This window comes from Cynocephalus volans, chromosome 3 (assembly GCF_027409185.1).
Source record: "Cynocephalus volans isolate mCynVol1 chromosome 3, mCynVol1.pri, whole genome shotgun sequence".
NCBI lineage: Eukaryota > Metazoa > Chordata > Mammalia > Dermoptera > Cynocephalidae > Cynocephalus > Cynocephalus volans.
The window spans coordinates 55,764,267-55,778,277 of NC_084462.1; the positions used below are offsets into that span (position 1 = coordinate 55,764,267).

Genomic DNA, 14,011 nt, shown 5'->3' on the forward strand with positions numbered 1-14,011 from the left:
ACCCAGGTAATATCATGTTTGTTTTACCATCTTCACTACTTTTAAGTATATAGTTCAATAGTGTTAAGTATATTCACACTGTTGTACAACAGATCTCCAGAACTTTTTCATCCTGAAAATTTAAACTCTGTATTCTTTAAATGATAACTCCCCATTTTCCCCTGCCCCCAGTCCCTGATAATCACCATTCTACTTTGTTTCTATGAATTTGACTACTTCATTTTTTTTTTTTTTTGGCAGCTGGCCAGTAAGGGGATTCAAACCCATGACTTTGGTGTTATAAGGTTGTGAATTTGACTGCTTTAGATATCTCATATAAGTGGAATCACATAGTATTTGTCTATTTGTGACTGGCTTATTTCACTTAGCATACTCTCGTCAAGGTTCATCCATGTTGTAGCATGTGTCAGAATGTCCTTCCTTTTAAAGGTCAATATTCTGTTATATGTATATACCACATATTTTTTCATTCATCCACTGATGGACATTTGGGTTGTTTTTCTACCTTTTGGCTATCGTGATAATGCTGCTATGAGCATGGATGGACAAATATCTCTTTGAGACCCTGCTTTCAATTCTTTTGGACATATACCCAGTAGTGGGATTGCTGGAAGGAACACTTTTAAGTGCTTCTAAATGCGACTCTTTATACATGTGATCTTGATTATTCTCTCAAGCAGTGCTGCCCTTAAATACAGGCAACTGGAGCTCTTAGGCTGGGTGGGTGCCTTATCGGCCCTGTTCTGTCCACACCTCTCCCAGTCCAAGGGACCTAAGGGATATGCCCACCAGAGCCCACGTGCCCTCCCTTAGACCATGCTCTAGGTACCTACTCAAACATCCCTAAATTTTCCTTCAGGGCCCATACAGGCCTCTTCTTAGGTCCACCCTCCCCAGGGTGGACCTGCTAGTGTGAATAGCCATAGGTCCAAAAGGTGGCCGAGGGTAGCCCCTCACACTGTAGGACACTGTCCAAAAGATGGCCGAGGGTCAGCTTTGTGGAGGAAGCATGGTGTGGATCTTCAGGATGGGTGTCCACATGTAGGTATACAAAGCCCCTCACACTGTAGGACTTATTGGGAATGGTAGGGGGCTTCTGTTTGTACTTTCACCTCTGGATTCCTGCAAATATTAGTAGCTATACTGTGTTAGATAAACATGTACTATTGAGAAGGTCTGAAGAACATTTAATCCCACTAATGTAAACTTGTTTTTAACTGGCTGTATATTCTAGAATCAGTGTATCAGTAGCTCCCCAGTGTATGGAGTCTAGTTGGTGAACCAGATAGATAAGATGTGCTGCTTAGTTAAGCAGCAGGGTGGAAAAACTGTTATTAATCTGAATTTTCTTTTGCATATGTTAATCCCATTAATGCTAATAGAAAATATAGATATATTCATGCAAGGGGAGAAAGACCCCTGAATTATCAGTGCCAGTTTGTAGACACTCACAAGGCAATTCAGAAGTGCATCTAGGGTGCACAATTGGAGGCTCAGAGAGGCGAATGAGCTTGCTTGAGCTACACAGATACACAGATTCATGGCTGAATGGCCCAGTTCCAGAAGCAGCCTGGAAGGGAGGTTTTGTGGGGAGATGAGGTAAATTGTTTCCTTGGCAAGGTAAAGAATTCCTCTCAGGAATCATCTTCCACCTCAGTTGCTGTGTTTTAGCCATATAGGACAGCTCAATATTGGCACAGAAATGTGGCGGAAGGAAAAAATGCTGGAAAAGGGTCATAAGCAAGAAGTCTAGACAGCTGAGAAACACCTTTGTCCTCCAGCAGCTCTGTTTCTTCTAAAACTGGCCAAGTAGGCCCATTCCACCCTCAAGGGCTGGGAGTCAAGTCAGGCTCCAGAGTGAATGTCCCCTAATCAGCATTTTTTCACTTGTGTCTGGCGAGGACAATTGTTGGAATCCTGCTGATGTACCCAATTGTATTGCTGGGGTTAGGGTCCACAGACCCTTCAAACCTGTTGTGCAGACTGGGTCACAGACCCCTCACACACAAGTCCACAAGCTAGGTAATTGGGAAAGATCCCGGGAGCTGTTGGCAAACCACATGAGTTCAGTCCTCAGCTTTCTCAGCAGCAGCAGCAGCTTACAGATCCAGCAGCAGCCACTGCAGCAGCTGTGGTGGCCTCTCAGAAGGTCCCAGGGGCCCTGGCAGCAACAGCCTACATCAGCAGTAGCAGTCTCCCCATCACCGCCACCCCCTGGGCATCTTGGGGGCAGGGGAGCCCTGTGGATCAGAGCCACTTGTCCTTTATAGTCAAGTCCGATAACTCAGGACACCTGGGTGTAAGTCAGACAACCCAGGAACACCTGGGTGCCCATGTGCGTCCACAGACAATACCCAAGGAACACCTGGGTGCACGTGCAGTCACGTGCATCCACAGACAATACCCAGGGAACACCTGGGTGCACGTGCAGTTACATATTTACATCAAATGTTCAGCAAGATTCGGAACATCTGAGGAAGCCCCGACCATCTTCCTATTTTTCCCTACAACTTGCCATCCCAAATCCAATTTTGAAGTCTTCATCATCAATCCCAAATTCCTTTTCCTGTGCTCCCTGTGTCAGTCAATCGCAGTATCAACCCACTCCAAGCCCCACCCCAGTCACTCAAGCCTGAATATTCCTCAACTCCTCCCACACCTCCCCGAATCTGGACATTTGAGACATTCCTAAATCTGTACCTCCTAATCTCTTTCACATGCAGTCCACTCCTTTCTGTCCCCACTACCACCGTTGGGGCCACCACCACCTAAGGGGTCCTGTCTTCAGTCCTCCCCACCTAGCTCATCCCTTTAAACAGTCTCTGTAGCACTCACCAGCCAGAGATATTCTTCAATGTGAATACAAGCATGTCCTTCTCTGTCAGCTGATTCCAATTGCCCCCAATATGAAAAGGACTTACAACCCCCTGCTTTCCCACTCCCACCCCAAGCACCTTCACCTTCCCAGCTGGCCAGGGGCTTGTTTGCTCGCTCGTTGCTCTCAGGCCCTTTGTACAAGCTGTTCCCTCAGACCTAAGACAGACTCTCTACCCATCCTTCCGTTGCTTTTTGCTCTACTGTCAGCTGTTCATTTAACAAGAATTTACTAAGCACTCACTGCTTTTTCCAGGTTATGCGCTAAACGCTAGGGTTATGCAAGGGGATTAAGAAAAAAAAAACAAAACTCTATCTCAAAGGGGCTTACATCTGAGGGGTTACTGTCCCCTGGCACAAGGTGGAGTATGAAGCCCGCCTCTGCCTTCCAGGCGCCGGCAGTGCAAAGACAGGCGGGCTTTCACTGGATTCGTCCGTCCGCTCCCGCACTGATTACTACCACAACAAGGCACACGGGATGCTTAACTGGCCCGGACACCTCGCAGGGCACGCTCCGGCCACACCACGCATGCCCACTCTGCAGTCCCGAACTCGAGTTCTGACGCGCCTCACCTCCTCCGACCGTGAGTGGGAACCCCGAGAACTCCGGACGGTTCCCCACATCCCCTCAGCCTTAATGGTACACCTGACCCGCGGGCACTCGGACGGCGGAAGTGAGCCGCCGGGGCGGGGCCTGTTGTTGCGGGAGACGGAAGTGCGTCGGCGTTCGGTTGAGCGGGCTGTTTGGAAGTTTGTGGCGGACTTGAGGCTGAGCTGACTGTGTAGAGAGGCTTCGCGAGTTGCCCAGGCGGTGTGACTGGGCCCCTCGGAGGGAGCGGGTCTGTGAGGGCTCCCGTTGCGGCGTGACATTACGGTAGTTTCTGTGGCTTGGGAGGTTGACTTGCCCCGCCGTCTGCCGCCGCGTGCCTTGGCTTTCGCATTTCCCTCCTCCCGGGGCGCGCCACACTCCGAGCCCCTCCTATCTTCTTCCCGCTTCGGTTAAGGTTCAGCTCCTGCTTCTGAGGAGTTTCTCTTACCTCCCTTTCTCGTTTGTAGCTCCGTCGCAGTCCCCAACACCAGCTGCCTCATTTTGTAGTTTCTTGCTTGTGTTCACGTCTTGCTCTGTGAAGACCACGGCGTTTCACGTTAGTGGGGCCTCACAGTCCTCAGGTCTTAAACTTTATATACCCGGCGCTCCCTGGGGCCGCTCCACGACGAATCCGCTGTGCTCAGAGGACTTCACCGCCATCCGCCTATTATTCACCTGTGGTTTGAAGACGATTTTAGCAAATGTACCTGCTGAGATAGATTGATGTAAGCATAGTTCCCTTCAAAACTTTCTGCTCCTTCTGATCGGACGCCGCTTTTGGTCGCTATGTCCTATTTGCATTCTCTCTGCCACTCAGCTCCTAACGGGGGCGTAGTATTTAAAAGCACGGGATCTTGGGGTCTGGAGTAGGACAGATTTGGGTTTCAGTTCTCTCTGTGCCACTTACTAGCCTTCTAACCTCGGGGAAATTTCTTAATCTTTGAATCCCAAAAGTTCTTCACCTAAAATGGTACTAATGACACCTACCTCATAGGGTTGTGAGGATCAAATTAATGAATGTAAAGTGCTGGGCCCAGAGTCTTACCCATTGTGGGGCTCAGTAATTCATTGGCTCAGCAAACATTTGTTATGTACCTAGTATGAGCTCAGTACTGTGCGAAGTGCTGGAGATGCAGTGATAAAACCGGACATGGTCCCTGCCCTAGTGGGAGACATAGTCATTAATTTGATAGTTACAAATGTAATATTAAAAGTTGATGAGAGGGCCGGCCCGTGGCTCACTCGGGAGAGTGCGGTGCTGATAACACCAAGGCCCCGGGTTCGGATCCCATATACGGATGGCCGGTTCGCTCACTGGCTGAGTGTGGTGCTGACAACACCAAGTCAAGGGTTAAGATCCCCTTACCGGTCATCTTTTAAAAAAAAAAAAAAAAAAAAAGTTGATGAGAGTACGTAAGAAAATTTACTGGTATCTTTAGAGGGTTTAATAGGAGAGTATTTAATCTAGACTGAGCTTCTGAGGAAGTGTGGATTGAGCTGAGATTTCAAGGATTAGTAGGAGTTAACAATAACATTGGGGGCAGGGGATGGAAGGAGGGGTATTTCAGTTCAAGACAGAAAATCATATTTAAGGGCCTGTAGCAGGAGGAACTTGGGGATTTGAAGGACTGAAAGCGATTCAGTGTGGCTGGAATAGAGTGTCGAATGGGAATTAGTCCTGTCAAACCCTGCAGGACTCTTTTATCCTGACTTCAGGATTTTGGACTGATATGAAGGCAGTGGAAAGCCATTGAAGAGTTTTAAGATGAGGATGGGTGGAGGAAGGATAAGACATAATCTGGTTTGTGTTTTGAAAACATCACTTTAGTTGTTAGGGACATGTTAGGAAACTATTGTAGTTGAGGCGAGAGATGATGGTGGCTTTGGAGAAATGTGGCAGTAGTGGTGATGGAGAGAAGTAGACAGATTGGAGAGATGTTTAGGAGTTAACACTGACAGGACGTGGTAGTACATGTGGAAGATGAAGGCGAGTTAGGAATGTTGCCCGGGTTTCTGATTTGAGCAGATGAGTGGATGATTTGTGGAGATGGGAAACAGGAGGAAGAAGAGGAGCAGGTTTTCTTTTCAACAAGCGTTCTGCATTTCCCTCTTCTATTTCCATAGCTACTTACTAAATTCTATCTGCCTAATGTGCCTCCATTTCATCCCTTCCTTTCCATTCCCCAGAGTCATCCCCTAGTACAAGCCACTATCACTACCACAATAATAGCCCCCAAGTGGTCTCCTAGCCTCTGCTCTTTCTCCTTACTCCTCCCCACTTTAATCTGCACAGCAATACCAAATTAGTTTCCCCAAACATTGTTTCAATCTTGTCAGATTCTCTTTTGCTCAAAATTTTTTGATGGTTCTCAATCATTTACAGAATAAGATCTAAATTTCTTAACCTTAAGATCTGTACAGTTTATTCCCAATCTATCTTTCTAGCCTTCCTACTTAATACTGTCCTGTTTAAACTCTCTACCTCAGCCAATCTACTCATTTTCTCCAAGTAAGTTTTTCAGTTCTTATATGAATGCTTTGTTCATGATACCCTCCTTCCCAATAAGGTATAATGTATACCATGTGGTTGTCTTGACCGTCTGAATTTAATCTCTAAGTTCCAGTTCAAGCTTTCCTTTACTGGGAAACCTTCACATTTGATCACACAATTATATCTTTAGCCTTGTCAACATCTTGTTTCTATACCATTTAATTGGCACTTAGCATTTACAGTGCTATTTACTCATTTATTTTTCAAATATTATTTTATTACATACTTATATATTCTTGTATATATATTTATAATGTATTATATACTTGATATACTTTTAAATGACAGCTTTGTTCTAGACAGTGTGCTGAGTAGATGATAAAAATGTGGGCAAAGATTATGAAACCACTTGATTAGAATACAGATTCCTAATAAGGAAATTCCCAAGATTATTTTTTTAGGATAGGGATCACCTACTTGTGCTAGTTAATAGTACTTAATCTGTTGAACACCCACTGTACATGTTGTCTATAATAGGTATAAAATATTCAGTTAACAGGTAAGGCAGGAAAAAAAAATCATGTTTGCTTACTTCTGGAAGTTTCATCCAGTTCTCATATTTTCCCCTTACAGTTCCCTGATATAAGCACAATGGAACAGAAAATTTTAACTCTAGCAGCAGAAAAAACAGCAGACAAACTGCGGGAATTTCTTCAAACCCTGAAAGAAGATGATGTGAGTATTAGAAAGCATGTTCTGCTAAAAGCCAATGTCAAGCGTGATAACAAATTCAAAGGATATGTGAGAGAAAAATTTTTCTGCTACTTCATCCACTCCCCATTCTCCTTAGGAGACAAGGATTTATTTGATAATAGTTCATAGATGTAAAGAAATTGGGGGTGGTGATGAAAGAAATGGACAATTTCAGGGCATTTGTGACCAGATTTAAGCCTGAAATAGCCTAAGAATAGAATGCTTTTACAATTATATATATATATGTGTGTGTGTGTGTGTGTATGCAAATTAGTATACTTTTATGGTCCTAAGAATAATTCTGTATGAAGATAATATCCAGACTATAGTTATTGATGTGCAACATTAGTTTCGCTTATCAATGCTTCTTTATTTATAATTTTCCTTAAAATAAATTCATAAGGAGCAAAATATTTTGAAATGATTAGTAAAGGAGAAAACTAATGCCTGCATCTTTACTGTTAAGTGTATGATTATGAAATGGGACTGTAGTTGCCTTATATATTTGGGCTGTTTATTCTTCCTAATCTTCTTACTTACCTGATATACTGCTCCCTTTTCCATAATAAGTGATCTCAGCCTATCCACATCCCTGCCTGGAAAAGAATCTCTCTTCAGTATTAACCTTAAACATTAATATATGTATAAACAAGTTAAGAAATTAAGTATTATGTTTTTAAGGAACTTTTTATGTGCTAGTGCTGTAGTCATTGAAGCTAGGTGCCTCTTAGTCTCTGTTATCTGACGTACTAACTGGAAACTGATGTAGGAATGTTCTCTGATTTTTTTTTTAATTAGGATTGCCTCTGGAGCAATTTTTTGAGACAGCCCATTGCATGAGTTGCAGCTTGAATCATTCTATAGACAAGATTTGATTAAAACTAGCATTTAAGTTATTTATTCAGAATTTATGTTTTACTTGGTTCCAAAAGGAATTCAAGGAAGCTTTAACTTTATATGTACTATAAAATAAGCAAAAATAAGAACTAGAAAAAAATAGATGCTATGAATTACTTCACTTCTCTGATTCTTACTCATCACAAAAAGAATTCCTGTTTTGGTTTTTGTAAGGATGAAATGAGATAACATCTAATAGACACTCAATAAGCGTCTAATAGATACTGAATAAATGTTAGAAAAGTTCCACCAGCTCTTGGCTGGTCTTAAGTCCCTTCACCAACATGGTCGTGTCTGCTAAACACTTCTGTTTTGTCTACATTTCCCTTAAAATTTTTATACCTCAAATTGAACACAGGGCTCCAGATGTGTTCTATCATTAGGGGAGAGTGGTACTAATATTTCCCTCATTCTTCCATTAATGCAGAATCAACTTTTTGGCAGCAACATCATACTATTGTCTCATTGCTCTTGTAAGTTGTTTCTGTATACGTTGATATTAGGTTGAATTTCCTTCATCTCTGAAATCGCATAGTTAGTTTTTAGAACCCGTATTAAAAACTTTATCTGTTAACTATAATCTTTTCAGATTCAACTCATTTTATTCCATCAAGATCTTTTTGTATCCTGATTCTGTTGACCATTAATCACCTCTTTATCCTCTACAAATTTGTTAAGCATTTCAGCAATATATGCATTCAGTTCATTTAATAATCCCACAGAAGATGAACTCAGAGTAAAAAATTGTAAACCACATAAAAAAGTCCCATGACAATGGGCCGACCCCGTGGCGCACTCGGGAGAGTGTGGCGCTGGGAGCGTGCGACGCTCCTGCCGCGGGTTTGGATCCTATATGGGAATGGCCGGTGCACTCACTGGCTGAGTGCCCGTCACGAAAAAGACAAAAAAAAAATTAAAAAAAAAAAAAGTCCCATGACAAGAAAGACCCTCACAGATCTGGCAGTGGGAAAATTCACATTTAAGAGTTTAGAATAGAGCAATTTGAAAGGAACTTTAAATATTTAACAAATATTCAATACACTATGTAACACATTTAAAGATGTAAATGAAGAATACAATCCATAAAACAAGAAGGAATGGATTTGGAAAACAGCCAGAGAAAACTTATTGAAATGAAAACCTTAATAGATGGTTTAACAGTAGACTAAACATTGCTAAAGGAAAAATTAGTGAAGTGGAATACAAATCTGAGGATATTTAAATAAAGCACAGATTGTAAAGAGATGGGAAATATGAAGAATATGTAAAATATGTGGAGATTACTTTGATAAAAGAGAACATACTGTATCTTCTAAAATACAGAATGTTTATAAAAATTAAATCATATGTCATCTACTGGCATGCAGAGAAAGCATTGGTAGGTCCCATAAGGAAGAAATACTACAAACCATTCTGTGTGATCACAGTGAAATAAAACTGGAAATGAAAAATGAAACCACAAAAGACCCTTCTACCTAGAAATTAAAATAAACAGCTCTTGGGTAAAAAGCAATATAGAAACAGAAATCACAAGATTTCTGAGAAATAATGATAATGAAAACACTACCTATCAGAATCCATGGAATACTGTTAAATAACACCTATATCAATAAAAATGGAATAATAAAAATAAATAAATTTCCAACTCAGAAGCCTAGAAGAAGAGTAGCAAAGTAAACAACAACAAAAACACAAAGAAGAAACTACTAAACATAAAAGTGGCAATTAATAAAGTAGAGAACAGAAAAATAGTAGATCTAATTAATAAAATTCAGGTTTTTCAAAAAAAATAAAACAATGGAGTAAAGACATACACAAAATGAGAAATGACAAGGGGGAAATAATTATTACAGAGAAAACCTTAAAAAATACTGAGACTACTTTGTACATCTCTGTGCAAACAAATCTGAAAACCTAGAGGAGATAGGTAATTTCTTTTTTTTAATTTAATTTTATTCTGTCAATATACAATGTGGTTGATTATTGTGGCCCATTAACGAAACCTCCCTCCCTCCTCCCTCTCTCCCCTCCCTCCCAATAATCTCATATCTGTTTGCTTGTCTATCAACTTCAAGGAATTGTAATTGTTGTGTCTCCCCCCCCCCCGTTTATTTGTGTATTTATTTATTTATTTTTAGCTCCCACAAATAAGTGAGAACATGTGAGAGATAGGTAATTTCTTAGGCACATACTATTTAATAAAATCAACTCTATGATATAGAAAGCTGAACCAGACCAGTTTCCATAGAAGAAAATGTTATCAAGGAAGTACTTCATACAAAAAGGGTTACCAGGCCCAGATAGTTTCACAGGAGACTACTACCAAACTTTTAGAGATCAGATAGTCCCAGTGCTACACAAATTGTTTCAAAGAAATAATGAAGGGAAACTTCCAAATTCTTTGAATGAAGCAAATATAACATTGATATCCTAAACTTGATAAAGATGGCATAGAAGTTGGTTATAGCACAGTGTACCAAGGCCACCAAAAAAAAAAAAGCATAGAAAAAGGAAATAAAGGCTATATTTCTTAGATCAGAGAGAAAACCTTTAATAAAATTCAATACCCATTCCTAATAAAAATTTGAGAAAACAGGAATGCATGGCTATTTCTTTAACTTGATAAAATGAATTTACCTAAATCCCAGAGTCAGCATGTTAATGGGAAACCTAGAGGCATTTCCACTAAGGCCAGGAAAAAAGTGATGATGCCTACCAACTTCACTACTATTTAAGGTTATTCTGGTTCGTTTGCTAGCTGATGCAATTAGCCTAGAGATAACAGAGGCATAAGAAAGGAAAAAGAAGATATAAAACCATCTCTTTTTGCAGATGACATGGTAGTATACCTAGAACACCCTAGAGAATCTACAAACAAGAATTCATTGAGGTAGTAGAATATAAAATTAATATGCAAAAATCAATAGCATTTACACATACATAATAGCCAGTTAGAAGACAGACTGAATGAGAAAGGCCCATTTACAATAGCAACAAAAAAGATAAAATAGGAATAAACTTAAATGTCCAAAGCCCATATGAGGAAAACTATAAAATACCTCTAAGAGATGTAAAAGTGGACTACTGGAAAGATATCCCTTGTTCTTTTTTTTTTTCTTTAATCAATATACAATGTAGTTGATTTTGTGTCCCTTTACGATTCGATTCCTCTCTCCCTCCTCCCTCTCCCACCCATCAACATCATATCTGTTCACTTGTCTTAATGAGTTCAAGAAATTGTGATTGTTGTGTCATCTTCCCTGCCCACCCCGTTTGTTTGTGTATGTGTATTTATTTATTTATTTTTAGCTTCCACAAATAAGAACATGTGGTATTTCTCTTTCTATTCCTGACTTATTTCACTTAATATAATTTTTTCTGAGTCCATCCATGTTGCTGCGAATGTCCCTTGTTCTTAATTAAGGAGGCTCAATATCAAGATGTCAATTCTCTCTCAGTTAAATTATGAATTTAAGGCAATACTCATAAAAATTTCAGTGAGCTATTTTGTGAAACTAGATAAGCTGATTGTAAAATTTATACAGAAAAATAAACAGGAATAGTTAGGAAAACACTGAAAAGGAAGCGCTCTGAGGGCGGATTAACCCTACAGGATACTAAATACCACAAAAAACTCTAAGAGTGCAGTACTGGTCCATAAATAGATAAACAGATAATGGAGTAGAATAGAAAGTCTTAAAATTGACCCAACCAGGGCTGGCCCGTGGCTCACTCGGGAGAGTGCTGCGCTGGTAGCTCTGAGGCCGCCGGTTCAGATCCTCTATAGGGATGGCCGGTGTGCTCACTGGCTGAGCGTGGTGCAGACAACACCTTGCTGAGGGTTGCGATCCCCTTACCGGTCAAAAATAACCCCCCAAAAATTGACCCAACTACATGTAAAATCTAGTGTAAAAATGGTATTTCAAAACACTGGGGTAAAGATAGTCTTTGATAAATGGTGTTTGGACAACATTATAGGCATTTGGGAAAAATAGACAAAATTAGATCTATTCTTCATAATACTCAAGAGTAACCTCCAAATGAATGAGAAGTTTAAATCTAAAAACACAAATCTAGAAGTTGCTGTTTTCGCGCCTCTCGCATTGGCCCTTTAAGCTGCAGTGAGTGCTCCAGCATGAGGGTGCCCCTGTACCCCCATGTAGAAAGAACAAGGTCAGCCCCACAGGGACAGCAAGGGGGACTGGGGCTGGGATGCAGCTAGGGACACAGGACCTGAGGCGGAACCCATGGTGGTGTGGGGTGGCTCCAGTGTCTGCGGTCAGGAGGCGCCCCCGGAGGAGGCCATGTCTAGAGGGCTTTATATACTGCCGCATGGCCGACATAGACATAAAGCCAGTGGTGTCCAGCATGACTGGTGGATTTCTTTTTTTTTTTTGTCTTTTATCATGACCGGCACTCAGCCAGTGAGTGCACCAGCCATCCCTATATAGGATCCGAACCCGCGGCAGGAGCGTCGCCGCGCTCCCAGCGCCACACTCTCCCGAGTGCGCCACGGGCTCGGCCCTGGTGGATTTCTTGATGTAGCTGGAAGATCACACACCTATGATCCCAGATGTAATAACTGTCTAGTACCTGAACCATGCTGGCTTTGAGGCCTCAGACCCATGCGTAATTTGGCTCATCTTCCTAGCTGCCCAGAAATTCGACTCAGACATTGCCACCAATTCCCTACAGTACTGCAAAATGAAGGGCACAGCCTCTGGCAGCTCCCTGAGCAAGAGCAAGGACTACTAATACACTCTAACCATGGAGGACTTGACCCCTGCCCTCAGTCAGTATGGCATCAATGTGCAGAAGCCACACTACTTCACCTGAGCCACCCAACCTAAATGTACTTGTCTTTCCTGTCCCCTACCAGCCTGTTTTCTTAATAAACTTTATTGTGACAGAAAAAAATCTAAATATATATTAGAAGAAAACATGGGTAAATTCCTCCTTAACCTCAGTGCAGGGGAAGGATTTCTAACTATGACTCAAAGTCTAAATGCAATAAAAGAAAAGATGGATAAATTTATCTATCTATAAATTTAAAAGTTTGCATGGCTAAAAATACCATAGGCAGAGTCAAAAGACAAATGACAAACTGGGAGAAAATATTTGCAAAGTATCATAGATAAAGGGTTAATATCTCTAATTCATAAATAACTTTTAATAGTTGGGGAGAGGAGGGAGATCAAAAATCCTGTAGAAAAAAGGCAAAAACATGAAGAGAATAATCACAAAAAGATGTATAAAAACAGCCTTAAACCCAAGAGAATATACTCGACTTTACTCATAAAAGAAATGTAATGAAAGATACTATTTCTCTCTCACCAGATTAGAAGAATTGAACACTTGGTGAGGCTGTTGGGAAATAGGCACTCATACATTGCTGGCAGGAGTGCAAAATGGTATGACCATGGTTAGAATTTGGTAATATCTAACAAAACTGTATATGTATATATTTCCCCTCAACCTAGTCATTTGCTTCTAGGAATTTACCCTAAAAATATACCTCCAACAGTATAAAATTATGTGAGGCACAAGGTTATCTGTATCTATAAAGGAGAATCAGGAAGATCTCTGAACTGAGAGATAGTGATTTCCAGGAGATATTATTAAATGAAAAAGCAAAGGGCAACGTGTAGTATGCTACCTTTTATGTAAGAAAGAGGGAAATAAAGCATACATACATCTGGGTGTCATTACAAAAAGAAATTCAGGAAGAATAGTATAATATTACTGAAGGTGGGGATGGGGGAGAAAGAAGTAATCTTAAGTATTTGGTTATATACCCTCAGTCTTGGGTAGGGGGTGATGGGAAAAAATACAAACAAACCTTGAACTCTCTTTTAGTAGGATTGTTTATTGTAGTGGTGTGATTGAAGTAATTTTGAAACTATTTAATTATAGGTTGATGTATTACAGGGTTCAGCAAATGAGTAAATGTGTTGGTATGGAGAGTCAGGGTTCTTTCAGTGGTAAAAGGGACATGTAAATATGAATTGTAGGAAGGCAAGAAAGAGCCCTGTGGAGATAGATTAGAAATGGAGGTATTGTTGTGAACTTATGATTTCTCAAATATGTGTTTATATATGCATATCTATGCACATATATATTTGTATGTATGTATATATACATGCATATATTTCCTAGCTTTCTCTACTCTCTACTGAAAGAATGAAGAAGCAAAGATGCCATAGTAGCAACAAGCACACCCATCACCTAGATCTTTGGTCTTTAATAACCATTCCCCTCTCAAGGGGACCATGGTTCTTCAGATAAAAGACTAATATCATGGGTGGGCAGGGTGAATATGAAATGAACCTGGAAGAAAGTAAGGAAATGCTCAAAAAAAAAACCAATGGGCAAGTCACAACGATACAAGAGTTAGTGTGAAGGGGCTC

General features: G+C 40.8%; 1 protein-coding gene and 1 pseudogene across 2 annotated transcripts in view; both read left to right on the forward strand.

Annotated features, from left to right (window-relative positions):
* The first annotated feature begins 6,605 nt into the window (after positions 1 to 6,605).
* FANCI (FA complementation group I) overlaps positions 6,606 to 14,011 on the forward strand; it is an 86,357-nt gene continuing 78,951 nt past the window's right edge. For both annotated transcript variants that reach the window (XM_063088771.1, XM_063088772.1), the window contains exon 1: positions 6,606 to 6,689. In XM_063088771.1, the coding sequence (XP_062944841.1) occupies positions 6,606 to 6,689 (84 nt within the window). The remainder of the gene's footprint in view (positions 6,690 to 14,011) is intronic.
* LOC134371695 (transcription initiation factor TFIID subunit 10-like) lies at positions 11,281 to 12,440 on the forward strand (annotated as a pseudogene).